The following is a 27,833-nucleotide window of genomic DNA, read 5'->3' on the forward strand; positions in this document are numbered from 1 at the left end:
TGGTAAGGCTGGCTGGGAATTCTGGCAATTGGAGTCTCAGGTCTTAAAGTTACTGAAGTTGGACACTCCCGATTTATATTTTTTTTAATGACTAAAAGATTTCAACCCCTCAAATGACTGACAGGAACAGCTGGGTCTGGCCCATGGAAGAAGCAGGAGGATTTAATGGAGAGACATCCAAGACCTCCATGGTCAAAGCCAGGATTCCAAGCCAGAGCTGAATTTCAAAGAGGTTTTGCGAAAGAAATCCAAATGACAGGTTTATGAACCATTTTTATTTCATCATTAGCTGCTTTGTCACCATAATCCAAGGCTGTGAATATATAACAAGATGATCTCAGGGGTAGCTAACAGCTTGCTAAAGCCAGAATATACTTGCTCCTATGGATAAAAGTCTTTTCTTTGGTGATAACATTTTATTTATAAAAATAGTTTCTTTAATCTTGGCACATTCTGCTCTTCAAGTTACTAGTCCCTGCCTCTTGCAGAATGGGCCTGGTCTCACCTGTGGCACCCTTCTCACACAGTTTGTAACAAACAGCTCATGTCAACTTAAATATCTTATTTTTTTTTTCTTTTTTAAAAAATGGTTTACATGCAGTTTTTGGAAAAACAAAACTTAAAAAAATATGTCCAGGCAAAATATAAAACAAACCAAGGCAACACATAAAAATTGCATCAATTCGGTTCTCTGGGTTCAGTTAAGCTGAGGCAAGGCGGTAACCTTTGAAGATGGTACCTTGCATAAAAATGAGTAATGTGAAAATAAAAAACTCGCACAAAGGAAAACCTGTTGTGCTTTTGTCGGAAAAGGGAAGCAACAACACTGTTGTGCTGTAAAGGCAAATAAGAGCAGCACCGTGGCTTCAGAAGGCTGCAGGAAGACTGAGCTTGGCAAGTACCCTTTCACCGGCCGTTCGAACTGCACCTAACTTGAACCTGACCGGGTGCAGAGCAGCCCCTGTGCCACTGCTCCACAGGAACACCACAAGGGGCAGCTGGGCACCAAATGCCGCTTCCCAAAAGGGGAAACTCACACTGAAATCAGAACCAAACCAAGTTTCTAGTCCTTTGGGAGGAGGACTGAAAGTGAGAGACAGTTGGGGTGTTGCCTAAAACTTCCAGTGGCACGGCTCCCTCTCTGTGACCAAATCGTGAAGAACGGAGTGTGCCAAATTAGCTTCCAACGGCAGGATAAGTTATTTAAAATAAGAGCCTTTATGCCATCTTGCCTATCTTGTATGATTTCTACTAAGTGGTTTTTGTTTTGTTTCCTTTTAAGGTGTGGCTTAAAAATGTTGCTGCATTTGCACCCATGACTGAACAGCAGGTTAGATTAAAAAAAAAAAAAACTCAAGCTCATCTCAAACCCTTGAACCTCTAGAAACTTCAATTTTTTTTAAAAGGAAACTTTCTTTCCTTTCCTTTATCCTTTCAAGACAGGAGAGCCAGACGGAGCCTTAAGGCCAATCCCCTGACTGGCAACTCTCCCAAAAACTGCCCCTCCGGACGAGGAAAGGAAGCTTCGGTCGGTGTGCCGGCCACCGGCATGAGTGCGGATTGTTGTTCCCTTGGGCACTTGAGGAGATGCAACCTTGAAATTCCTGGGGGAGGGAAGAAGGGAGGGAGGGAGGGAGGGAGGGGGCTGGACTGATCCCCATCCCCTCTCCGAGGCCTCTCCGGGTCTGGGTTGCCAAGCCCAACAGAGAGTCCTTCAGCCAAAGAGAGTCCACCTTTCTGGAAGCGGAGCAGAGCACTTCTGCGCTGGGGGTGGGGAGGAGGCCAGGCTGGGGGTCTTTGCTCTTTAAACACGCTTTAGCCCTCGGCCCATCAGGCAGGCAAACACGGTCATCACCATCTTGGGCTTCACCTCCACCACATCCTCTGGCAGGGCATAGACGCGGGCGCCGATCCTCCTGGCCATGGAGACAGCGTACCTGGAGAGGAAAGAGGGGCACGATCAGATCTGGCAAGGTCCGATCTACAAGAGATTTGCACACACCCCACAGAGCTGGACCTGAACCCTGAGCCCATCGAACTCCCATGGGGATAAATGGAGCAGGATGGATTAACCTCCCCCAGAGCCCTGGCGAGGGACATCCCGGGCGAGGGGGTCCAACTGGCTTCCCTTGAATCGAGAACAGGTGAGCCCAGTTCTTATGGCTTGCAAGCTACAACTAGCGATGGCTCAAGTCTCGGGCATGGCCACTGACAATGGCTTCCTCCACAACCTGGGATAAACCTGCTGTCTGAACCAGCCGTGCACCAGAGGGAGGCTGAAAGGGCAACCAAGTCCGGCGTCTCACTTGGCATTGCTGTGCTTGTCTTCCTCGGAGAGGTCGCCTGTCTTCACCAGGTCGTAATTTATGCAGCCAGGCTGAATAGCATCAATTAAATCCACCACGGCCAGGCTGCTGCTGATACTTTTGTCCTGGAGAGAAAGACGAGGGTCACATCAATGAAAAGGGTGGACGCATCAGATGGACACCACCCTCTTTAAAGGGGCTGTGAGAACACGGCGGAACCCAGTCATTGGAGAAGAACTGGTCAATTGGTGACGCCTCTGGCCCGCTTGGAGCAGTGCTCAGATTTGTGGTGTTAAGAACTATGGATATATAAGGTTTGTGCAAAGTACAATCAACATCTTTTTCTGCCAGCAAAGATACAGAACTTTTTCTGGTGGCGTCCAGGATAAATATTTTCAATAATGCCTGATTGCTTTGCTTTCTGGAAACAAGATAGCTATCCAAAGATGGCCAGGAAGACTATTACGGTAAAGGAGCAAAAACCTCTTAATTATTATTTTATTGCAAAAGTCCTTTGTTTTCAGATGCTCAATAAACTTTTAAAAATTCAGCTGCTGGAATTGGGAGGACACTTTTGTAGGGTCTGCTCTAAGTAGCAACGTCTATTCATTTTCCCAATTCATCCACTCCACTTGTACTCCTGGTCACAAGTTGGCTTCTTTGTGGCAACGAGATCCAAAGAAACAATATTACCCACCTTAAAGCTCTGGATAGAACTTGATTTCCCAGCGTCTTTCAAGGTCGTGTTCACCCAATTTACAATAATGTCATCATTTGCTTTCTGACCATCTACGAGGTTCTCCAGAACATTCAGAGTGTATCTGGGCAAAGGAGACACAGGAAAGTTACTCAGCACACAAAAACTGGGGAAAGTCTCTAAGGGACCTGCTAGGTGTGTTTGAACCCCTAGAAATGTAGGTTTTTCGTGGAGAATATGAGCCTCCAATGACTTGGACTAAGAGGCATGGGTGCAAGGATACCTTCTCATCAGCTGCCAGATTACAGCCAGGGTGAGGGTCGAGTTCCCGTCGTTGAGATCCTGCCCGCCAATGCCGACCAATGAAAACTTGGCTCGATTCTTTCCTAGATCGACTGCATAGTTGCAGTTTTCCAGCTGTTTGGTGAGACAGAAGGAAATTGGGGGAATGAGGGAGAGAGAGAGAGAGGGAGGGAGATCACAGCTGCCTTATACTTTGGTGGTTTTCTTTTCATCCCTCCTTGCTAGAAGACCTTGGAGTTTGAAATGCCCCCAAGCTGGTCTTTTCTACAAGCAAAGCAAGGGCTCTGCCCCTGAGGAGAGACTCTCATTTCGCAGAGAGGAATACACTCTTTGGCCCAATCCCTAATGGGTGAGGGGTGGGCATCAGGTAGAAGGAAGGCTATCTGCTTTGGGGCAGCACTCAGAACTCCTTTAACAACTTGGGCTAAAGTAACAGGATTTCCCCGAACTGAACTGAAAATGGCTAGTTTAGAAACAACCAGGCTCCAGCACCTTCTTCATGTTTGCCCCAAGTTTTGGGTATGGAGGTCTGTTGACTTTGTTCCAGTCGACAGGAACTTTGATCTTCTCATAGAGCTGTAAAATCACCAGGGCGTCTTGCAGGTCACTGAAAGAGAAAACAGAAATCTGCTCACTGAGAAGTTTAGTCTTCAAAAAATACCTGATGGATGGGATCCTGGTCATGCCTCTTTCGGGCCTCCTGAAAGAAAGCCAGACGTACGCGTAGAGATGATTGACATGAGGGTTTACGCCAAGAGAATTCATCCAGTTGCGGAACGTCCGTTCTTCACGGGTTTCACCTAAGATACAAAGAGTCGCTATTGAAGGAATCTACATTTGCTTCTCGACAGACAGACAGACGAAATTATGGACACCAAACAAATGTTCTAAAAATGCTAAACCAAGAAAGAAGGAGAAGAAATCTTCAGGACACAAAGATGCAAAGAGCAATCAAAAGACAGCATCCTTCCTTCCTTCCTTCCTTCCTTCCTTCCTTCCTTCCTTCCTTCCTTCTCTTTCTCTCTCAGCCACCCTTCCATTAATCACACAGAAAGAAAAACTTCTCACCTTCCAGCAGCGTCCAGTCAATGTCTTGGTTTTCAGGCTTGGTGAGGGCTGGGTACTTGTTGAACAAGTTGGCCACGAAAGCCAAATTCAGCTTTGGGTTGCCACTCACAACATCTGCTGGGGTAACAAACTGCCGACAGCCCAGCCTATCCGCTTGCTGGAGCATGCACTCGGCCCTCTTGAGGTCATCTTTCTCCTACAGGGAAGGAATGGCACAGAGGCTACTTTCTAATGTTGGATTAGATGAAGCTGCCACCTTGGGAGGAAGACTTTTCAAAGGTGGGTTCTGAGATCCGGAAGGCGGGGGGGTGTCCACAGCAATCTGAAGATGGCAGTCGTGATCAGGTTCTGAGGCTGCCATCTCGTTTCTTTGGATGTTCCCCCCCCCCCCGGGATGCTCTTCACAGGAGGAGCTCCCAGTGAAGAGAACCATCATGGACTAGCGTGGCTCTCCTTCTACGAGGTCTTCAAATAAACAATGCAATGCCGTCTGAGAGTGAAAATCAGCCAGAGGGTCCCTGGTGAAGCGTTCCTAAGCGCTGCTTGGTAGAGTCAATGCTTGAAACCAGAAGACAATGAGAGAACTTGGAAAGCATCCTCTGATAACCACAAATGTTGGCCATCGTTGAGTGGGAAATACAGCTTCTGTTCAGGATTAGTAGAATATTGGTTTCAAGGTTCCCAGCAGGCCACCAAGACCCCTACTCACATTGAAGCCTGACATGTTGATGTTGATCTCTGGCTCTCCTTCCTTCTGTCCTTTGGGGGAAATCTGGTTGAGGAGATGGAAGTAGGCTCTGGAGTCCTGGAGGAGGCAGAATCAGACCAAGGGGATTAGAGCGGGGTCTCTCAACTCCAGCAATTCTGAGACGGGCAGACTTCAGCCCCCAGGATTCCCCAGCCAGCCTGGGATTCAGAAAGGCTGCATTAGAAGCAGCTGAGTTTTTTCAGCCCAATGTTACGAATCCCGTGCAATGTAATACGTTAATCAGAAGTAGGAACGGTTCCTGTACCTTAACAGAGTTATGGAAGTCGGAAAGCTTGTAAAATCAAAATAAAAAAAGCCAAAGGGGAGAGAGAGAGAGAGTCCAGATAGCACAGGAGAGAAGAGAATTAAGAAGGTTAGATGGACAATCATTTCAACTGAGAGAAGGCTAAGGATGCCGGCCCCTCCATCCAGAGCAAACTCCCTAGAGGAGCATTCAACTCCTGGCTCCTTTCCCCAAATGAAAGACTTGCCTGGACAAACTTCCACCGAGACCGCCAATACCTTTATCTCGGAGCTGAAGTTGTTGATCTTGTGCCACCCGGCGTTCTCCAGGTGGTAGTTGGCCCATCGCAGGAGAAGCTCTTCTGGGGACAACTTCATCAGGTCCTCCAAAGTCTCTCCATCACACAACAAGGCAGCCAGAGCTGAGAAGGGGAGAGAGGGAAGTCTCAGGCCTCCAGTTCACGGTTCACCCTCCCCAGTGAACATACTTCATTGGCCTCTTCAGTAGATGTAAACCCTCACGTGCCCCAGGAGGTCACAGAGGCTTCCGTGATGAGGTCCCTTCCTTGGATCCCTACAACTGCAACCCTGGCGGAGGGCAGGGCCGAGAGGACAACTGGCCCAAAGTCACCCCGTGGGTCTCTCTGGTCCCAGCCCAATTCTCTGACCAAGGAAGATGCTGCCTCTCAAAACTATCCGGAGGAGCCAATTAAACACTAAATGGTTTATTAGAATTCTTTAAAAATTGCCTCTGCTAAATCCTAGTCCTTAGATTTGATCTCTAACTTTATTTACAAGGGAAGCAAATTAATGACTTTGAAGCTTTAAGTTCTTGGCAGATATTTTTCTTTATTATTATTATGCTGGATTATGAAACCAAAATAGGGTCAAATAAAGGTTTTAATTTATGAGAAGCAGTCTATTAGATGTGGCCAAGAGAGCTTGGCCTTTGGAAAACAAAATTTGTAATCCTATTCTTACCTAGAAAGAAATGAGATGAACTAACGCGTTTAGGAAATACTTTGGCTTAACTGAGGGTTACATATCTATTTAGACCAGTGCTTTTCAATTTTGGCAACTTTATATGGACTTCAGCTCCCAGAATTCCTCATGCTGGCTAGGGAATGCTGGGGGTTGAAGTCCACACCTCTTAAAATCGCCAAGTTTGAAAAATACCAGTGTGGGCATTCTGCTGGCATGCCCCATTCCTTGCACAGTTCAGCCCAGCTCTCTTACCACGCCATTACATGTTTATCCCCAGTCAAAGGCTAGTCCAACTGCGCTCCCACCCATTCAGGGCCCTCTGCAACCAGCCGTGGAAGTGGGCACCGTTACCCAGCCCCTGGCATGAACAACCGCCCAGCAGAGGCCCAGGTGGACTTCCCTCACCTTCATTTTTGCTGAGTTCAATATCTGCAAACAAGCCAATCTTGATAATCTGCCAGAGCAGGCCAAGAACCAGATGGGGCTTCCCTTCCCTTAAATCCTCTGCCCCAATGTTGACCACGTGGCACCCAATGGCGGAAGCAGAATTCAAAGCCAAGTTCAGGTTTTCCTGCAAATGAAGAAGTCTTTTAATAGGAAGTCATCTGCAGTCCTCCGGCTATGCGGGTCACAATGACGCCTACAGAGGCCCTGAATTTTCCCTAACCCCCCATCCCCCACCCCCCACCCCAATGAAAGGCATCAAACCAGTGCTTCTCCGAATCAAAATATTTAAAATTCTCCGCCTTGCAAACCTTGAACGGAGAGATAGCAAGTTGAAAACAAGAGAGAAACGGGTAGCTTTCTCACTGCCAGAGCAAGATAAGGCTTGAGATGCTGGTAACTGAACAAGAAAGGAAGAGAGGAGGGAAAAGAAAAAAGATGGAAGAGGAAAGGAAAAAGGGAGGAGGAAAGAGAAAGAGGGAAAGAAAGAGGGGGAGAGACAAGGCAGAAGGAGAGGAGAGAAGGGGATAATTGAAAAGCTCCTGGTAGTTTCTCCACTTGAATAGATGCCAAATGCAGCCTTGGTTCATCTTCCTCTTTGAATGCAATTAATATTTACTGAGCAGCATCTCTTTTGTTGGGAAAGGTTCTGCTTTCAATGTCCAACAAAGAGACAGCACAAAAGCCTCTTTTAATAATTTAAAGCAAACAAAACCATCTCCTCTCTTAGCCGCCCCCTTAGATAATGAACAAATCCAGCATTATTTAAGCTGTGGGGAGAGAAGACCTGGGAAACAATGGACCCCCACCTGAATTATGAATGGGGTAAGCTTCTTCTTGTTGATGGCTCGTTCATCAATGGTGTCAGGAACAGAGAGGTTGACCATTTTACTACGAGGAAGCAAGAAGGAAAATGAACATCCACCCGGGAACCCCTGGAGTTAGAGACAATTCTGCACGGGGGCTTCTCCTAGCCTTCCCGCCAAGGGCATCATCCCAGAGCAGAGGACTCACCACAAGACGATCCCGTCCCCAACGGCTTTGAAGAGATCGTCCGTGTTTGGATTCATGGGGATGACATGCTTGCAGTCCAGGTCGTTTTCCAAAGCTTTGTTGATCCAGTTCACAAAGGCGTATTTCTCTTCCTCTAAAGTGGAAAAAAGCTCTGAGATTAACACTCAAGTGACACCACTGGGGAAACCCACCAACACTGCAGCTCAAAGCCCCCCAGTGGCACCTGGGAGGGTAGCGTGGGAGGGGGTACAACAGTTTGCCAAGGCAAGAGAATAGAGAGGAGACTCTGTGTCAGTTCTCCCCCTGAAGTCAAAGACTTGGGGTTTGCACTGCAATACCGTGTCCTCCATCTCATCCTTCTTGCCCCTTGGGGGCCCCTGGATCAACACTGCATGAACTTCAGATAATCCTCAACTTATGAGCACAATTCAAACCGAAATGTTTTTTGACCAGAAACCATTACAATTTTGAACCGTAGTTCAACAAATGTTCATAAAGTGAGGACTACTCGCATTAGAAAAATCCCGAGACAGACTTTCTCCCTGCTTTAGATCACCCAAGGATCAGAACTACAGTCCTGATGGATATCAGGATATTGGGTCTATCAAGGAAGGTGGAGAACAAAACAAATAGACTTAACCATGGGCACCTTGGCCACTAAAGGCATCGGTGGGGTGGGGTCTACAGAAGAGGTTTGGGCAGCTGTGAGAACTTCAGGGCAGATGTTGGAAGGGCAGGAAAGGGCCCACCTAGTCGCAGGCCTGGCAGGGCCAGGAGGGGAGATGAAGCCCCCAGGCAGTACCTGAGTACGAGTGTTGGGTGCCTTCGCTGGACAGCTCGGAGGTGCCCCCGATGGCGCAGATGCCTTCCTTCCGATTGATGGCCTTGCGGAAGGTCTTGGCAACGTCACTGCTTTTCACTTCTTGGAAGAGCTGCAAGCAGAAATGCAACTGTTAATTCATGGCCTTGAGGGACTTGTGGAAGTCTCTGAAGATGGACGGGATAAACCCCAAAAAGGTTTTGGTCTTGCTCCGCAGTGGCCAAAGTCTACCTAGCCAGGATAACCCTGGGATGCAACCCAGAATAAGTTCTGGGAGAGGAGGACCTGGGCAGCAGGAGAGTCCCACACCAATCCTGAAGAGTCTTCTGAGAGACTAGGGGTGCCAGGATAGCATCTTTCAACATCTGAAAGGCTGCCACATAGAAGAAGGGGTCAACCTATTCTCTAAAGGGCAGGACTAGAAGTAATAGATGGACACTAATCAAGGAGACAACTAATCTAGAGGTGAGGAAAAATTTCCTGACAGTGGAATGACTTGCCCCTAGAAGTTGTGGGGGCTCCTTCACTAGAGACTTTAAAGATTGGACAGCTGTATGTTCGGGATGCAGCAAGGTCTACTTTGGGCAGGCTCTTGGACCAGAAGACATCCACAGTCCCTTCCAACTCTGTTATTCTGTTATTCTTTTGGGTCTTTGGAGCAGCTGAGAAAATGGAACCTCTGGGAAGGTCCTGCATTAACCCACCATAACTTTATTCTGAGGAGCCCCCCCCCCAATTTTCTGGCTCAATTCTCTCTGCTCTGCTGCTTTCAACGTTGTTTTATCACTTTACACATTTTAGCTCTGCCCAGAAAACGGCTGCGATGGGTGGTAGAATAACGGGGTGAATAAATGCATGGATGGAGGACTGAAGGAAGGAGAGCTGGGTGGTTTCACAGGAAAAGCCGCAGTCCAGAGTTTGGGGGATCAGACGAAGATGGTTCCAGCCTTACGTAAACAAATTCTTCGAAGCTGATCTTTCCGTCTTTGTTCTTGTCTCCGTCGATCATGAGTTTCTGAATGATCTCTCGGACTTTGTATCCCGGGAGGGGAAGGTTGGCTTCCTTGAAGAGTTCGTGCAGCTCATAGTCACAGATGAATCCGTTGCTGTTGAGATCTTGCAGGTGGAAGACAGAGACAGGTGGAAAATCAGAGCAGGGACAAGGCAGGAGTCTGACCTCCAGCCCCCTCACTCCTTACTCCCCTACTGCAGGGCTCTCCAGCCTAGGCAACCTTTTAAGACTCATGAACTTCAACTTCCAGGAGTCAAAGTCCACAAGTCTTAAAGGTGTCATGGTCGGAGACCCCTGCTCCACTGCAAGGCCAACATCCAAAGTCATTGGGGGCCAGTTGCCATCCCCTGCTCCACTCTGTCTCTTAAAAGCTGCTGGGGCTGAAAAACTCGGTGCTAAAGGCTCTAGCTTTTCCTACAGAGAATCCGAATTGAGCCTCCCAAACAGGGAGCATTACGACTTCTTTATCCAAGTTGGAAGCTAAATATCCAAGTTGGAAGCAACTGGTGAAAAGCAAGTGAAGGATGAGAAAATATTAATGACTGCAAACAAACGGGGGTTCTGGGAAACGGGTCCAAGCTAAAGGCATCAGGCCTGGTGCTGGCAAGAAAAGAACCACTTACCAACTTTGGAAAAAGCCTCCCTGAGTTCCTCTAGCTCATCTTTGGATATCTGTGTGACGTTGGCCATTTTTGTGCATTAACACTACACCTAAAAAAGGAGCAGGAGGGAGGGGAGAGAGAGAGAGACAGAAAATCAATAAATTAGGAACACAAGTCCATATCCCTTAAGATTCATTCATTCATCTACTGAAGCAACACAAGGGACTGATTCATTTTGCCAGGCTTGTGTTATTAGTTGGCTAAAGAGTTGCACCTCCCATCTGGCATGGGGAAATTATTGTGTTTTGAGGAAGGCTTCTATGTTACAGTCAACCCCAAAGATGGAGAGGCACAGCCCACAAAACCTTTAAAAAAAACCAAAGAAGGCACTACCAGACACCTGATTTTTTAACAGAGTAAATCCTGAAATTCTTCAGTGCTTTTTCTGGGATTTGATAACCACGGGGTCACCTTGTTTTTAAAATCCGCAAACTGCTCTGAAAGACTCTCTCCTTCAGCTGCTTCGCACTGGCTGAAAAGATCCGCTCCTAATTCCATCCCCTTTTCAAACTGGTTTATGCCTCCTGGTTTTCTGTCACCAAGGGACATGCAGGTCTTAAGCAAATAAACAAATCCTGTAAATCATGTTCCCAAAGTCCTAGCAAACACTCCGTTGTGTGTACCTGGGTTTACTCTCCCCTTTCTCTCCACCCTCCCAGAAAGAGCTCCTGAGCACAGATGCAACCCTGCTGGGGGTGGGGCTGGGTTGGATTGAGAGCCGAAACTGACCCAAGGCCAGACTAGGGTTTCGGGGGTTTTAGCAGGGAGGTCTCCGAGAGGCTTTCCTCCTCCTTTGGGATCAATAACTATCCAGGATTAAAGCCAGCCACCCCCTTGGCAAAACAAACACCTCCTCCTGGGTCCAGGCCCAGCACACCTGGCTAAGCCACCTGGAGAAAAACTGGAGAAAACTCACAAACAGCAGGATGAAAACTCAAACGTGGGGCAGAAGGTGTGTCTGTGGCCCTCTCTGGCCAGGGAAAAGGTGTTCAGAAAAACAGCCTTGGCCAACAAGAGCCATCACCTGGGGGAAACTGCTGCCTGCCAGCAGGTTTGGTGGGAAGAGGCCCAGGGAACAGCCCCTCCCAGATGTTTTCCAGCTGCGAACCATCCAGTGCAATGAAAACGCCTGCAGCCCAGAGACTCCTTGGCTCCACCAGTAGGCGGGTCTTCTCATTGGGGGGAACTACCTGAGGTTCCCTCCCTTTCTTGGGCAGACAGGCTGATTCACCTCTGATCTGGAGCAATTCTGTTTTTCCGAGGGGCGGGGGATTTTCCTGTCCTAAGGCACATTTTCCTCTAGGTAAACAAGCAGGGGGGTGGGTGAGAGTTGAACCATCTCCTACTTTCCTGCAGCAGCTGTCTGGAAGCCTGAAGGGATGAGCCGTTTCCTTGTTTGCTAAATTCTCTCTATGCCAAAGATGCCGGTCGCCATTGCACAACGCTCCACGGCTCACGGGCAGCTGTGGAACTATCCCATTTTAAAAGGCGTGGACTGTCAGGCTGGCCCAGACTCAGTTTCGGAAAAAGGAATAGAATTTGCCACTTACAAAAATGCAGGCCATCAGACGGATCTGTGTTTTGCTGACGAGACGGTTATGTCTTTAAGCAGAGGAGGCCTTCCTTCTCTAATTAGTTACGTGTTGCTTTTACTAGTAGGAGTAAACCCCGAGGTCAGGGAACGCCCAGGCGGGAGGACAATCTGGAGGAAGTCGCCAGCCGCCATGACATCAGCCTGACTCAGGCTGAGCCCACGAAGAGCCACAGCAGAAGCTGCAGGAGACCCAGGACAGGGTCAACAGACAGCGCTCCATTTTCACCTCCGGAAGGGCTGAGGTTTTCCCATCTGGGCTCTGGGATTTTGTACTCCAAGTAGGAGCATCGCCAGGAGAGGGCAGAGATTGTCCATCCTTGGCCTCTTCTCTGCTTTGGGAAGTTTTACCCACTTGGGGTTTGGAAAACTTCTTGGGGGAGCTGCGGGTCTTTTATTGTAGGTCACATAGCAGCGTTAACATTTGAGGGCTCCTGAATAAGGTCAGCTTGAAGGGCCCTGACAGGTCTCTCGTGAAGAAAGTCATTCTTCTGTACTGGAAAGGAGCTGGCATGCATCTGCCTTTTGCAGAAATCGAAGAAAAAGTGAACGCTGAGATCACATGGAAGTGAAGGAGGACCTTGGCCCCTTGAAGATGGGTGGACTTCAACTCTCAGAATTCCCTAGCTGGCATTGTGGCCAAGGATGGAAAACAATCAGTCAATCAGAACAGAACTGGAAGGGACCTTGGAGATCTTCTAGTCCAGCAGGAGACCCTGTGCCACTCCAGACAAGTGGCTGTCCAATCTCTTCTTAAAGGCCTCCAGTGATGGCTCACACACAACTTCTGAAGGCAAGCCATTCCGCTGGTTGATTGTCCTCACTGTTAGGAAGTTTCTTCTTAGTTCCAGGTTGCTTCTCTCCTTGATTAGTTTCCATCTGTTGCTTCTTGTCCTGCCTTCTGGTGCTTTGGAGAAGAGGTTGATCCCCCCCCCCTCTTCTTTGATCAAACCTTGATCTAGTTCAACTCCCTGTTCAGGGAAGAAATTAATAATTGCAGCACCCAGACATACGGCCACCCCTATCTAAGTGTTGGTTCCCAGGTTGATAAAGATCCAAGCTACAGTTATGGCAACCAACTGCAAACGTCCCCACTATCAGCGAAGGGAGACGCCTCCCCTCTGGGGCACTACAAGACTGTGAGAAAAAGCCTCAGAGAGGCTCCACCCGAACATGCGCGAGACAGATCATATATCGGTGCTCCACTGAATACAGTTTGCACACAACGCCTGCCTTTTCCATACGTCTTGCTAAGGAAATTCACATTCATTTTTCTCCAGCTGCATCTTTTCCAAATGAATTCTCACAGACCGGAACAGCCACAGTGCAGGGATGAACTAAAATATTTTGAACTAGTTGCAGAAGGGAGACTTCGCTCTAAATGAAGCATAATCAGAGTTTCCCCATGCTTTTTGGTCCTGGTGAGTGCCAGTCCTTGCATATTTTACATGTGCAACAGGCAAAATGGGCACGGAGGAGGTGGGAAATGCAGACATGTGTTGCCAAACACAAAAAAATTCTAGAAATGATGTGCCTTCACCTCGGTTAATGCTCCTAACTTCTCCTCGGAAATTTGAGAAAAACAGAGGGAGGGAGCTGCACTAGCGCTTTCTAAGATCAGCTCCAATGAGGGAGGGGTGACCCCAGTCCCTCCCCAATTCCAGGCTGGGAAGGAAACACCTGCTGCTCTTATCACACCAGGCAGGGAGACCCATCCTTGTGTTGGGGGGGGGGGTCTTACTCCCAACCTACTTTAGCACAAAGCTCTCAGCACCTGGAAATGAAACATAGATTTGCTTTCTGCACGGAAGGTCCTTTGCTAGGAAACTGCAAACAGTTCTAAAAAAAAAAAAAGTTTTGCAGAGGCATCTAAGAAAGAAGTTATGGTTTATTTTATGGGACCCTACATGCCCTGCAGCTCCCCCCCCCCCAGGGAGAAGTTAGCTCCTCTTCCAAATAATCAATCCTTGAATACGAAATAACCAAATCTTTGGGGAGGTTAATCTCTTCTATGTTCCAAGGGTGTAGCCACTGCCCAGTCCTGGAGTGCCGTTACCCTTTTCACATTCCTGCCTGGAGAAGCAGCTGGATGTCCTTTAGAGCTCCCTTCTTTGGGGCTTCTTCAGGAACATATTTCATGTATTTATTTTGCCTCCCCCAAAGGAGAAAAGTGCTCTTGGCAAACATCCCCCACCCCCATCCCAGCGAGGTCATTCAGCTGCCCAGAAGTCAGGCAGAAGCAGCCCCATCATGAGATGGCCCAAATGGTGCTGATGATAAAAGCACATTCCGAGGGGGGGGGGGCAGGACGGTGGTGGCCAATATGCTGGCAAAGACATTCCTGGGAAGAACAGGAAAGCATCTCCCAGCCGCTCAGCCGTCTTTGCACAAGGCTGGCTGCATCTCCCACCTCTGTCTTGAGTGAGCCAAAGGGGTGACTGTGGCCAGCCTGGCCAGCCTCTCCCTCCCCTTGCCTTGCTCCCAGACCTCAGGATGTTTGTTCCTGCTGGGCATCAGGTTACCAGCTTTAGAAGGAGAGGCACCAGAAGGCCTTTCTTTCCATTTGGCATTACATCACGACCCACACTGAATTCCTGCTGAAAACAATGACACACCTCTGTCCACCAGACACAGATTGCCCGCCATGCCAGTTAGGCAAGCAAGGCGCCTCTGCCATCTCCAGGTCAGGATTCCCGGAGCTCCCTGGGACCTTTCAAAGTTCAGGCCTCTCTGGATCTCTTTGATCCCTCAGGATTTCCAGCAGAGCAGCCTCCCAGCAGCTGCTGCAGCCTTTGCTCCTTCGACTGGGTGCCTCACAAGAAAAGCACCGGCCAGATGTTTTTCCTTACCCCCATATGATGACTTGCACTTCCATCTTAGACCTTCTCCAGATGTGCTACATGGCCGTTCCCATCAACTCCGCCCCAGTGCAGTGAGCAAATGGGCCACCTTCCCAAGGCTTTCAATGGGAAGCAAATCAGAACTGGCGTTCTTGGCCCAGTGAACCCCAAAGATCCCCCCAAACCGAGCAAACTCTGCTGAACGCAGAGACTAAACAAAAATCCAAAAGGCCCTCTCTTTTTTTCCCATTCAGCGTTCATTTCCTCCATCCTACCACCAGGCAGACTGGCAGGAAACCCAAGGCGGAGAGGAAGGCGAAGGGAGGCAGAAGAAAAGTTAAGCGCATAGAAGAGAGGAAGGTTGACAAGCTGAATCTCCCACACCCCTTCTTCCCCCCCCCCCCCCAAACACACTCTGCAGCAGAGTTGAGCCAGGCTTGGACCCGGCAGCACGAAGCCCCCTTACCTCGCCCGCTGGGACCCCCGAGGGAGCAGCTCCTCTCAGCCCAGCCCAGGCACAGGATGGGGCCTCCTCCCACGCCCCAAACGCACATTAAATCTGGGAGCCCAGCATTCTTCCCAGGCAAGCAAGTCAAAACATTTCCTGCCAGCACAGGAGGGTGTGCAGAGAGGAGGCCCCGCTTGCTCTCGGCCCTCTTGGGCTGGAATCGTGCATTACACAGCAAAACTTGAACACTTGCGCACGCACACACAAACACACACACAACTACTGCCCGCCCTCCTCTCCTTCTGCAGACAAATCATAGAGCAGGATCAGCCTTCACAAAAGTGCTGCTGCTGCTGCTGCTGCTGCTGAATGCACCAGATATTGACAGCAGCAAAGAGAAGGCAGAGGGGGCTGCTTGGAAACCACAGGCGTCTCCCCACCCCACCCGTCCCCAGGATCACTTGTGTGCATCTTTTCCACCCAGCAGCATTTCTTCTTCTGCCCAGACAGGAGTGGGAGTCCCGGCCCTGCCAACCCAATAGGTGTGGATGGATGATCCCCCCCCAAGATTTCTCAAGAGACTTTGAGAGCCCCGATAGCTCCACGCTTAGGGCTTCCATCAGCCAGAGAAGTGAGTCCCCTTCGCCCAGGCCTTCCCCAGAACTCAACTGCTGCTTCTCCCAAGAGTGGAGACTCTTGCCAAGGTGCGTGTAAGACCAGGGCTGGGGGCCAAGCAATTCACGCATCACAGCCCAGGAGAGGGTCCGGCTTCCTTCCGGCTCCAAGCCTTCCACCTGCCCCCCCCCAAAGGCCACATGTAGGGCTGAGGGGGTCCAGAGCAGAAACCAGTATAATAACACCTGGTCACCTGGTTGTTATATTGGTTATATAACCAATAGCTAACAGAACCAATTATAACTAACCAATTTAATCAATATAAATTTATCCTGTGAGATGAGAATCTCCCTTAGGAAGCAAGTCTCAGCAAGCAGTTGGAGGGAGGCCTTGCCAGCCTGGGCACGGGAGGAGGGCTGCCATCTTTCTCCCCGTCAAGAGGGTCTGATTATTCTGCCCCCCTCACTTTGGGAGGATGCATTGATGGTGTTGCCCTTCTCCAGCAGAGCCTGCTAGCAGACTGCTGTCTGGTTGGGGGACCCTTGGAACAGAGCCCTGCCAGGACAAGCCTGGCATCACCTGGCACCTCCCTCTCGCGTGCCTGAAAGAGCCGGCCAGTTCCGTTGGGTGAAGGCTTCCGGAGGACACTCGCTGCCTCGGGGCCTCCTTGCCTCGTGGAGGCAGCCACTCGGCTCACCGGTGCTCGTGGCAAACGGAAAGAGGCAGCATCCTCAGAAGGAAAGCAGTTGAGGGATGAACGTCTGGCCACATCGGTCCTCTGCCAGGAGGACGCCCTTTCCTCCCTCTCTTCCTACCCCCAAAGAACCCAAAGCGGGTGCCACCCCAGCCCTTCACCTTCCTTACTCCACTCTTACCAGCCTGAATGGCAGGGCAGGCAGACATCCAATGCCTGCTTCAAGGGCACAGAGAAGGTGAAGTAACAGCCAATCGGCCAGCCGACTCCATCAGAATGAAAACATCCCATTGCAGTTTTCTTTTGAGACCTTTGTGAACTTCCCGTCTGTCCTACTCTCCTGGCCCTCCTCTCTGGCGTTTCCTTTCAAGCCAGAGTTCCCCAACCTTTCCGGTTTTGCAGACTGGCGGGGGGGGGGGGCGGAAGAGGGGATAATTCCATGTGAGCAGCGGGCAAGTGCACACACAGCTCCATTTGCCCAAGTGGCGGGCATGAGCACCCGCTGCTGGTGCAAGGGGGGGATGCATGCAGGTGGGCACTCACCTACCACTTCCACGGCCCGATTCCAAACAGCTCATGGCCCAGTAGTGGGCCACGGGCCGGGGTTGAAGACCCCTGCTTTAAACAGTCATCAGGGCTGACCCTGCTCAGCTTTTGGGGAATCAGGCAGCTATTCTGCTCCTTGCAAGGCAGGGTGAGCGCAACATGCCTCCGTCCTTTTATCACGGAAGAGGCTGCGTTCGCCTCGTCAGACTCCAGCACAACAGCAAAGCATTGGCTGACTGAAGGCTTCGCTCTGCCCTGCAAGACCAGGCACGTCCCCATTGCTCTCGTTCCCGGTCTCTGCAGATCCGCACTCAACAACCCCCAGAGCAAGAAGTTCTCTTGGGCGCTGCAGGACTCCGTTGCCTCCAGCCCAGAGTTTGGGGGGCTGCTGGGTTGCGGTCCAGCCACACATTAGTCAGGAGCTCTTAAGGCTTTGATGAGCATAGATGTCACAATGCCCAAATGATTATTCTTTGATTTTCAACCAGGGAAAGAAGAGGAAAAGAGTTCTGCAGAGAGGGAGGCAACACCCTGAGTCCGAAAAATAGGGAAGACTCAGTACATTTCTCTCACATCCTGCCAATGTCAGAAGTTACCCCCACTACTCTTAGAACTGCTACTAGCACTAGTACTACCGCTTCTTCCTCCTCCTTCGGTCAAATCCCTGCCGAGAGTGGTTTAGCCTGGAAAGAGAAGCTACCTTCATAGCTCAAAGTTTTCCAAATAGGCAGATAATCCACCATTTTGAATTCTGCAATGGAGGCATTCAAGTAAACAGGGCCAAGTGCTCTTGATCAAGATGGAGGCAGAAAAACTGGGGAGACCCGGCCTTCCATTGGGAAAGGATTTATCAGTGAAACTTGGCAAGGCCTTGCTAAGGACGTGGGTTTCTCTGATGCTGAAATCGGGAGGAAGCGGCTTTTGCTTGGCACAGTAAGATCAGCTGCCCAGCTCCACACCCTGGAGGCCAAGGCTGCAGCCGATGGAAGGCCCTGCCGGAAGACCACCGGGGAACATCTCCTCTGAGAAAGGCGGGGAAAAGCCCCAAAGAAGCCAGCTCTGCCCCTGCACAGAGGAAAGCCTGCAAAAATGAGGGGACGGTAAACGGCACCGGGATTCCTAAAAAGAGGCCAGTTTGACCTACTTTTGCATCGCCTCCCAAGCCGCGCCTTGGAGCAGGAGAACTGCTGCCTGCCTGAACGTGCCTCGGCAGGCTTGGCCTCTCTGCCAGGGAAAAAAGCTGTTTGCTTTCCTGCGCTCCATTATTCCCTGAAGAGCTGCAGGGGAAGGCTGCGGGGGAGGGGGGCACACGGCTCTTCTCTTCTCTTCTCGGAAAGGGTGACACAGCAGTTCTAAATGAAGGAGAGGGCCCTGCAGCAGCAGCCCTGTTTTTCTCCACTTCTCCAGCCCTGCGGGAAGACCAGGAGGGAGGGGATGTCTTGCCCCTGGGTGGAAATACTGCAGATTTGGGGCAGGGACAGAAGGTGTCCCAAATCCTCTTCTGAACCCTGCATGGAGCAAAAGAGGGCTTATTCGTAAGGTTTCCTGGAAAGCAAACAGGGTGGCAGCCTCCAAAAAGCAATGAGAATGAAGACAGCAGAGTTGGAATAAAAGAAGAAACTGGGAGTGGTAAGAACAGACCACAGGAAACAAAATGCATTAAACTAATTAATCTGCAAGGATGAAAAGTAGCCAGTTCTACCACCACCTTTCCGCCCACATCAATGGATTTATTCCTAAGCATCAAGACGTCGCAAGGGACCAGTTCAGTGTGTCTTGTTAGGAGCACGTCCCCCAAATAATTTAGAGTGCAGCCCCGCCGGCAATCAGGCCGCGATCACTAATGATTTTTAATCATCCAAGACCAGGATGAGCAGCCTTTTGGTGGCTCGGAAGAGGCTTTGATTCTGTGGGGAGGTGTCCAACTAGGGTCAATGCTGCTGAGGAAGGCAGGACCATGCTCCTGTTTTAGCACATGTCTGCACATTTCATTTTAAAATGTTGTCAAGCTGGTGGTTAGGCCTTCCCATGAAATGCATGCAATTCCCCCCTTTAGATGACGGGACACCAACCAAGGAGCCAGGACATTGCTAATCCTCCGTTAAGTTGAGGGTTGGAGTCAAACTTCACCCTTGAAGGATCTGGCAGATCATCTCTCCATATCCCCATAGCTGCCCTGTCCTCTCCTTTCACCCATGGGACCGAAGCATAGGGAGAGCAGCCTCCAAGCCTTCTTCAACGTGGGCTGTTGAAGAAGCTGCTGCCCATCTTCGTGGCTGCTCTCCCAGGCTCGCCCGCCATTCGGAGGCACAGCAGCCATGCCAGAGACTCAGAGCTAAATTTAAACCTTGCCTCTCGCTTCGTGGAGTTTGGCAGCATCAGGAAATGAATGGGTCAAAGCTGATTATTATAGGTTCCAGGCAAGAAGTTGTCTCCATTGTGCTCAGGTAGTGCTTTCAGCCCTACAATTCTGAAATGTTCAGAATTGGTAAAAGCAGCTCTGCAAATCCTTCACTTTGGGGTTAGAGCGCTCTCTATGCCTTCTTTCTTGCCTTAATCGTATGCATCTTCCTCATTATTGTGCTTTGTAACGCTGGCTCGGGAATCCTGGGAGCTGAAGGCTGCCGGTCGTTAAGTCACCACTAAACCACCCCAGAATGGAGGAAACAGCCGCCTTTGGAATCCAGACACAGGGAAACAGAGCTCTGACAATTTCAGGCTGAGATAAAACAAGATGAAATGAGGGAATAAACCCCTTTTCCAAAAAGAAAACAAATCACTTCAGGCAGATGGAATTTGCCTCTCACTTTCTATGCTTGCAGCCAGGGAAGGTGAGTCCTTCATCTTCAGAGTATTTTACCTACAGACTGAACGGGGCAGCCCAGATTCCCATCTCATCTGGGATTCCTGGGAAGGAGACCAAATGCAGTTTTCGCGCTTTTTCTCCGAATTTTATCTATAGCAACGACACCTTTCCTAAGAAAGATACGATTTGTTTCAAGAGCAATGGATAAACCACGATGCACCAGCTCCCCAATGGGAGAGAGAAAATTCCAAGAATTCTCCCAGCTGGGATAAATGTCAAAAACTCCAGACAATCTCTAACCATTTCCCATCCCAAGGAGGGAGAATTGCTCCAGACTTTTTCAAAACATTTGTTTCCCCCAGAAGCTTCCAGAGAGCATTTCTCTGTGAGCGTTATTGGCTTGCAAGGTGAATCCCCCCCCCACCAGACCCCCTTGGCAAGGGAGCCCCTTCGCTTCCGCAGCATTCCAGGCTCCCAGTGCCTGGACGTAAGCCCGGGAGAAACTTCCCAAATATATCTGCTGGCTGCTGCAGAAAAGAGAGGGCTGGTCAGCCCACAGAGGTGGCCTCCTTCCATCTATTCCTCATTCGGCCACTCTGCCCAAAAACAAAGGCTTGGCGAGACAAAAGCAGAGAACACCAGGTGATGTTCACAGGGAATAGGTTTACCTAGATCCTCCTGGAATGGAACCACAACCAGCCGGGGTTCAGTGTGGGCTCCCTGGGCTGGAAGAGGGTTGCCTTCTCCGGGGGGGGCCTTTTAAGTCTGCCCTGTTCCAAATTCTCTGCTGGTATGGAAATGAGATGTAAACATCTCCTTCTGTCACAGGGAAGGATGTTATTTTTCCTACAGCCCCCATCTGGGTGTGCCTCAGACTCCAGTCAGGCCAAAATAACCATTATGTTGCCCAAAGACTGGAGTCTGGCGACCTTTATTTATAGATCCACCCCGCGGATATTTAGGGAAAATGACCTCATAGCTTTGGGGTTTTTAAAATACAATAACACATCCAGGACTACAATAGGAAGTCCATTGGCTTTCCACCCAGGACAGATCTTGAACTGGCAGGCTGTTTGGGGGGTGTTATCTTGGGGGCTGCCCCACCCAAAGTTGCTAGTCTTATACATGTCCCCTTTCAAAACAGAGCAAAAATGGACCTTCTCCCAACTGAACCCGTGTTTAATGCACAGGTACAGAAGGTTTGAAAGGCAAAGAGGCGACAGTTCCATCTCAATTCTGCCTTGGAGCAACCTTTACATCCCTTCTCAGGCCAAGCTAGCCAAATGGACAGGGGCATCTGTGGATTCTATATACGGAGCTGGAAGGGGAGGGTAATGACCACTTCTTCAGAAAAGCGTCATCATCCAAATACCATTGGTGCATGACCCAGACAGACCAGCCATTGTTAATGCAGCTGATGTCCTTCTGGATCAGTCGGCTCTAGATTCACCGGTAGAAAAATGACAACAGCAATAATCCTTCCCATTTGCTTCTTGGGAAAATCGTCTTTCACCGGCCAATCCTCTTGCCTGTCAGATGCTACTCATTTTGCGAAGCATCGAGCTTTTAGGGAAGCCTACTAGGGATGCCTGTTTTGACTGAGGCAGACGGGGAGCGCTTCAACCTGTCTGGGAAACACCCCAGGACGAAGGCTCTAGAGAGGCCCAGCCTTGAGCAGGATTCTTGCCCCGGTGCTTGGGGGCCTCTTGAGGAGTTTTTCAGCTGCCTGAAGAGTCACTTCCCAGAATGAGCTCAGCATTTATGCATTTTGAGAAAGGAATGCAAGCAGGAAGCCAGATCAAAGGTGGAGGTCATGTCTGGAATCACAGCAAAATGAGTTTCTGGCCAAGTCATTAAAGGTAGCAGCCAAGGCTGTCGCAGGGGAGGAAAGGCCTCCTCCATTCCAGGTGGCCTAAGTGAGGACTCTCGCTCCTCCAGAAGGCCACAGAGGGCTACGATCCACACGAATCCGTCCCCCAAGGCTGCCCACAGAGGCTGGCAGGGCTCCCTCGGCCGTGGGGCAGCCAAGTGAGACCCAGAAAAACATCTGCCAGGGCAGAGCAGCTGCCTTGCAGGCCCATCATCGCTGCTTGGGATTGTTTGGGGGGCACTAGAAGTTGGTATCTGGTGAAAGCAGCCGAATCTAGCAGCTCAGTTGTTGTTTCTTAAAAAGGACAAGAGGGCACACTTCACTCTTTCAAACGTCACGATGCCTGGATTTTTTTCATCTTAAGCATAGGACTGGGACAGGTTTGTTTTGATAGGAAAGGAAGGAAAGAATGAATAAAGAGTAGCAAAATGTAAAAGTAGCTTCCATGTAAGGATGAGAAGAAAAAAAAGTGCTACTTTGTGGATGGAAAATATCCATTTTGCTTCCTGTATAGAAGCAACATTTCCTTTTTTGGATACTTTTTAGCATTTTGAATTGGTAACTCTGATTTTTCTTTTTTACTTGTCATTGATTCTGTTTGTTGTCTATGCTTCTCTTCACGTATTTACATGGTTTTGTTATGATGTTGTAAGCCACCCAGAGTCACTTAGATGAGGAAGGCAGAACAGAAATTTAATAAATAAAATAAATATGTTTCTCAAACTTGTACATTTTGAGTTACTACATTAAGTGTGCAGTGCAACGGCTGTTCTCTTTTGCACACGTGTGTTCACAGCAGCTGTTCGCAACATTTGTTGTAGGGGAAAGAGAGACTTTTGCTTTGCTCTGAACACTTGTTGCAAGCTTGCGGGGTAAAAGGGCAGCTTCTCGTCCACCACAAAATCTTCGGGGCATCTTTCCTACCCTGGAGGGATGAGGGCTTAAAAAGAACCTGTCTCAACAACTGCTGTTGGGTGCTAATATTCTGGGAGGAGGAGGGGGGCAGTGTTTGGACAGATGCAGTGCAAAGCTCTTGACCAGGGGTTCTCAACCTTGGCAACTTTAAGACTTGTGGACTTCAACTCCCAGAATTCCTCAGCCAGCTTGAAGTCCACAAGTCTTAGTTGCCAAGGCTGAGAACCCCTGCTCTTGACAATAAATTCCACCCAGCCAGGCTTTTGGTTTCAAGCCACACTCCATTGAAAAGAATAAAGAAAGTGGGCATATTGAGGAAGGACTAATTTGTATTACACCGGAGAGAACAATGCGCGCAGACACATCTAGATAGCTGCAATCTCTTGAGAATGGTTTTTTGCAAAATTCAGCCCTTATCACTGTGTTACACCTGCAAGCTGCCCTTTCAGTGGGACAACTGCTTTCCAAATTTGGCGAAGCTAAGAGCCCGCCTTGCCTAAAACCACTTTATAATTTTAAAGTGAGTGCTAGTTTTGAACAATTCAAGCCACTGAGTTCTACAGAGCAAAACTCCTACAATTTCAGAAAGAAGTTTAGAGTTTATGTTTATGATCAGTGCATAGCAAAAATATTAAAAGAAAACATGCCCATCCATAAAACAGAGCCGGATCACGTTTGCATAATTGCAGGGCACTCTCTCCCATCGTTTGCATCAAGCAGTGCTTGTGGCCTGGTCAGCTGACTACCATGTTCATATCCTGCCCCTCCCCTTACACCCCCCCCCCAGTTCTGCCAGCTGCTACAGCCATTAGCTCTGGCAGACTTGCCCTGTCAAGAGACAGGAAGGGAGGCTCTTCACCTCCTTTGTCAGGAACCCTTAAGCCCTTGTAAAGCAAATTCAGTGCACAGTCAAAGCACCAGTTAAAATGTATTACAAACACACGTTCTATACACTGCCATGAACCCCATCACAACTGCCATTTAAGGCAAGGAAAGAGGAAGATTATCTATTATCTATTGGTATCCTGCTGGCTTCCCATAGTCAAAGCAGAGGAGCCCAAATATCCAATAGGTGAAATATCAGAGGTAACGGGAAATGCAGAATATCTGCACCAGAAGGAGAATTAAAATGGGTTGCAAAAACATGTTTGAGATGATGCCGTTGCATTAACAGCAAAGTAGGTGGGGTTTTTTGTTGTTGTTTTTTTGTGGCTACCAACTGGCAAATGTAGCATCTGGCATAAATCTGCCTCCTTACCATCTTCTGAAACCAGCCCTTCCCCAGATTGGCTGGACTACAACTCCCATCACAACTAGAGGCAGGAGGAAAGGAAGTTTTCTTCTTGGCTTCACATCCTAAGCAGAGTGGAGGTCAAAAATAAATCCATGTTGTTGTGCATCTCGATTAGCCCTAACAAGGACATTATCCAGGTGGCCTGTGAATGAGCAGACACATCTCCAATAGCATTTTAAGTCATATGTGAGATATGACCAAGGAATACATTATTTTAGAGATGGAGGATAACTAAGACCACTCATACTAAAAATAACCCACCCTGTGGTATTTTCAGAGACTCTCCTAAAACATCTGCAAGATAAGACTCAACCTTAACTGCATTTCTAACTTCCCCAAATATTCCACATCTGCTTTACATCAACAAAGAATGAGGAACTACATAAAAATAAAGTATCTTTGCTAGGACAATGTTCCAATAAGCACAAGACAGAAGAAGTCCCAGCAAGTCAATTCCATCAGCTTGACATACCAAGTCAGAAGTAATTATGGCAAATAAGCATTTTTTACTACCATGTTTCCGAAAACGCACATACAGCAATATGGAAATAATAAAGTAAGCAAAATGATTTGTCTCTGAGCTGTCTGCAATCTTCCACAAGTTTTCTGAAGTAAACCCCACTGAATGTAAGACTCTTACTCATGAGTAATATACAGGACCGCACAGATTTCCAGCAGAAGAAAAGATGGTCAGCAGGCAGAGAAATAACCCCGAACTGAGGAGGAAGGGAGATTAAGGCACTCTTTCCAAAGAGCAAGGAAGGGAATGAGTGGGCAGCTTACGGCAAGGAAGTCTCCTGGAATCTGCTTCTCCAGATGATGGCAGCAGAAAATCTCCTTAGAGAGCATGCAACGGAACCCAACTGCAATTCAACATTTGCAGCATAATTTTAAACCCCTCGATCATGTGTCCCATCAATGACAGTCCCTCCAGCACAACCCATATCTTGTTTAGGTGCCAGCAATTCTCAACCTTCCCCAAGAGACTCCCAGGATGCTTTTTGGAAGGCCGAAGGCCCTTTTTACTTCACCCAAAAGTTCTAACATTCAGCAAGTTTACTCTGCTCCCCAAGTCTCCCAAAACCAGGTCTGCAAGAGGAGAGCCAAAGCTAGCCAAAGTCCCGTGACAGGCTAATTTTATTAAAAGGCAGAACTTTTATGAAAGTTTGTTTTAATGAAAGTGGTTAGTCTGCCATGGGGCTGCCAGATCCTCTTCATTCTGAAAGTGGACTCTGTGTGTGTAGCCTTTTCCTTCACTGGCCACCATTCCCAGCCTCCCGGTGTGTCTGACTAAGCACCCATTATCCACCAACCAGTTGGCAGGATTGCCCTTGTAGTCTAGCCCATCCGGAGGGAGCCATGTGGGGGGGGGGTGTCAGTATGGCTCTCTTCATTAAAAAAACAAAAAAGTCATCCAAATCCCTTTTAAAGAACGTCCTCTGCTTGTTTCTCACGCCTAGCTCCCCCCAGTGAAGCTGCTTCAAGAAGGTAAATTCTGAGGCACCTCTTGTATTGAACAGCTTTTTTTATATATATATATCCACAGAAAAGAATAAAAACAGGAAGCACCGTTTGGGGCAATGCCCTCACATTCCACAGGGATTAGGCAATATATTAGCCATAGTTTGTTCAGGCCACTCGGCCCTGCTTGTTTTAGGAGTTATCGATAATATTTTTGGGAAGCAACATCTTAAGGCAAGAGTAAAACCAGAAATCAATTTTCTGAAGTTGAATTTACTCTCTACGAAAGGCTTTAATTTGGGAGCCAGGATGCAGCTTGGCTGCAGCTGTGTCTCAGGAGCCAAAGGGGTCCTAACTCCCCCCCCCCTTTGATGCTTTGGCTCTGAGGCTGAAGCTCACAGGCTTTCTGAAACTCTGCAGTTTTGAGATTTGACGGGAAAATGCAAGCAGGCACGGAGCCAAAAAGAGAGGAGAGAAATGGTCTGTAAGCTGCCCAGAGTCATAAATGAGAGATGGAGGTTATATAAATTGGAATCCTAAAGAAATGAAAGTAGCTGCTGGAGAAGCCTCTTGTGCAGAAATGCTGGCATTTGACCCAAATGCTCAGGGCCGCCTTCCCTGCTTCTTGGCACATCAAATGTCCCCGGGGTGCCTGCCTTTCCCATCGATGTTCCCCTCTCTGCTGCCCCCAGCAGCCCTTCCCCCTCCTCTGGAGGAGAATGGCACTCTTATCTTGCCAGGCTCAATGGTGGGTCTCTAGGAGGGCTTGACCTGAGAAACTTCAGCCTGAATCAGCCCATTGAAGACGATGCCCTGGGGACCAGAAGGGACGTCTCCCCCTCCCCGAAAACAGCAGGGCTTCATCCCTGACCCTTGAACTAGAATTAAGGCTTCCGGCATCAAAAAGGAGGGAATTCATCAGAGCAGTCATCCTCAACCTCAGCAACTGTCAGACTTGTAGACTTCAGTTCCAGGAACTCCCCAGCTAACTAGCTGAGGATACCCCATAGTCGGCTGAGGAATTCTGGGAATTGAAGTCCACAAGTCTTAAGTTAGCCAGGCTGAGAAACTCAGCATCAGAGCCAGAAGAATGGAGTCCTGGTGGGGACAAGCCCTCAAGAAGAACTCCTGCGACCCACATCTTTCCTCTAGCTGGGCTGGCCCACCTTCCCCGTGTGCAAGAGCTCAGCGGACCCAGCCCGGATCCCGGGGGTGCTGCAGAAATCCCACCAAAGAGCCTCCAACTTTGAGGGGCACTTCGTCTTCTTTGACTTTATCACTTTATCTTGGGGGCGATGGGGGCAGTTTTGATTCTGGGTGTCGACAAAACCCTCAGGGAGGTCAAGGCACAGCCTGAAGAGGGGGAGGCGTGGCAGGAGCCCTGGGGAACCCAGATGTTGGGGTGCAGCACACCCCTTTAGCTGCCCAGCGAGACCCGCAAGAAGATTCATTTGCGTTTCCTTCACCACCTCCGGATGACGGACGCCCCGGAAAGCGGAGGGGCAGAGATCGCGGCATCCTTGGCCAAGCCCTAAAGGCGGGTCTGGGGCGACTCAGTCCTTCGACTCCTGCCTTTGGGGAAGCAAAGGGCGGGGGTGGGTAGGTGGGGGAAGCCAACCGGGTTTGCCCTGATGGGCAGCCCGGACTCCGGACTGAGCCGCCACGCGGGGCCTCGTGCCCAGCGCCGGGTGGGGCCGGGTGGGGCCACGTGCAGCCGCCTCACTGAAAGGGGGAGCCCGCTGCCTGCAGCCCCCCGTCCCAGCCCTCACGAACATCCGCGAAAAGCCGCTTCGAGCGCCGGTGAGGAGCCGGAAACCCCGTTCAAAACTTCCCAGCTGCCCACCCGAGCTTTCCCCGGGACCCGCGGGGAAGATCGGCCGCTCGGCCACTGCCAAGGCCGGCCGGGGCCGGGGAGAGCCGCAGAGATGGCGGGGGAGGGGGGGGCGGGAGGGCCTTTTTCTCCGGTCTCAGCCTCCCCGCCCCGCCCAGCCCGCGCGCCTCCCGCCCGTCTGCAGCGCCGGGAAGCCCCGGGCTCCGTTTGCCCGGCCACCTCTGGGCGCAGCGCCGCCTGGGGCTCTGCCTGCGAGGGGGCTGCGAGTCCCGGCCGAGGTAGACTGCCCCTCGCCCTGGAGGCTCCCGGAGAGCTGCGCCCGCTCCCGTCGGAGCCCTCGGGCTGAGCCGGGACCGGCGGGCTCCCGATCTCCCGCTCGGGCCGCCCGCGGCCGGAGCTCGCCCCGCCGGAGCCCCCCGCCCGCTCGCTGCGCCACTCACGGCTCGGCCGCTCCGCCCTCCGGCTGCTCGCCCGCTGCTCGCTCTCCGCGGCTCTCCGCTCCGGCTGGCACCGCGCGCCGCCCCGCCCTCGCCCCCGCCCCGCCCCGCCCGTCCGGTGCCATTGGCCGAGCGGCCGCCCGTCAAAGCCGGGGGCGGGCATCGGGTGAGGGAGGGAGCCCCC

The 27,833-nt window shown here is 50.1% G+C and overlaps 1 protein-coding gene across 4 annotated transcripts; it reads right to left on the reverse strand.

Annotated features, from left to right (window-relative positions):
- Positions 1–255: 255 nt before the first annotated feature.
- Positions 256–27,704, reverse strand: PLS3 (plastin 3). 4 transcript variants are annotated; one of them, XM_039354809.1, is made up of 16 exons: positions 27,653–27,704; positions 10,263–10,350; positions 9,580–9,743; positions 8,610–8,739; positions 7,808–7,940; positions 7,603–7,684; positions 6,755–6,920; positions 5,645–5,787; positions 5,084–5,179; positions 4,375–4,570; positions 4,028–4,106; positions 3,799–3,913; positions 3,287–3,420; positions 3,004–3,127; positions 2,307–2,431; positions 256–1,937 (listed from the first exon to the last, which is right to left on the reverse strand). In XM_039354809.1, the coding sequence occupies exons 2-16, from the start codon at positions 10,327–10,329 to the stop codon at positions 1,805–1,807; spliced, it is 1,887 nt and encodes a 628-aa protein (XP_039210743.1). In that variant the 5' UTR covers positions 10,330–10,350; positions 27,653–27,704; the 3' UTR covers positions 256–1,804. The 4 variants fall into 4 exon arrangements, with proteins under 4 accessions (XP_039210743.1, XP_039210747.1, XP_039210745.1 ...); XM_039354813.1 differs by lacking the exon at positions 27,653–27,704 and adding an exon at positions 17,033–17,665; XM_039354811.1 differs by lacking the exon at positions 27,653–27,704 and adding an exon at positions 16,671–16,827.
- Positions 27,705–27,833: the final 129 nt, after the last annotated feature.

Source organism: Crotalus tigris, unplaced genomic scaffold, assembly GCF_016545835.1.
Source record: "Crotalus tigris isolate CLP2741 ecotype Arizona unplaced genomic scaffold, ASM1654583v1 scf7180000018585.330925593:3314079, whole genome shotgun sequence".
In the NCBI taxonomy this organism is placed as follows: domain Eukaryota; kingdom Metazoa; phylum Chordata; class Lepidosauria; order Squamata; family Viperidae; genus Crotalus; species Crotalus tigris.

Excerpts from the sequence above, each read along its gene's own strand:
- PLS3 (XM_039354809.1), bottom strand. The coding sequence starts at position 10,329 with ATGGCCAACGTCACACAGATATCCAAAGATGAGCTAGAGGAACTCAGG. Across the intron at positions 9,744-10,262 it reads GGAGGCTTTTTCCAAAGTTG|ATCTCAACAGCAACGGATTC; the intron begins GTAAGTGGTTCT and ends TCCACCTGCAAG. Across the intron at positions 1,938-2,306 it reads GACAAGCACAGCAATGCCAA|GTACGCTGTCTCCATGGCCA; the intron begins GTGAGACGCCGG and ends TTTCCTCTCCAG.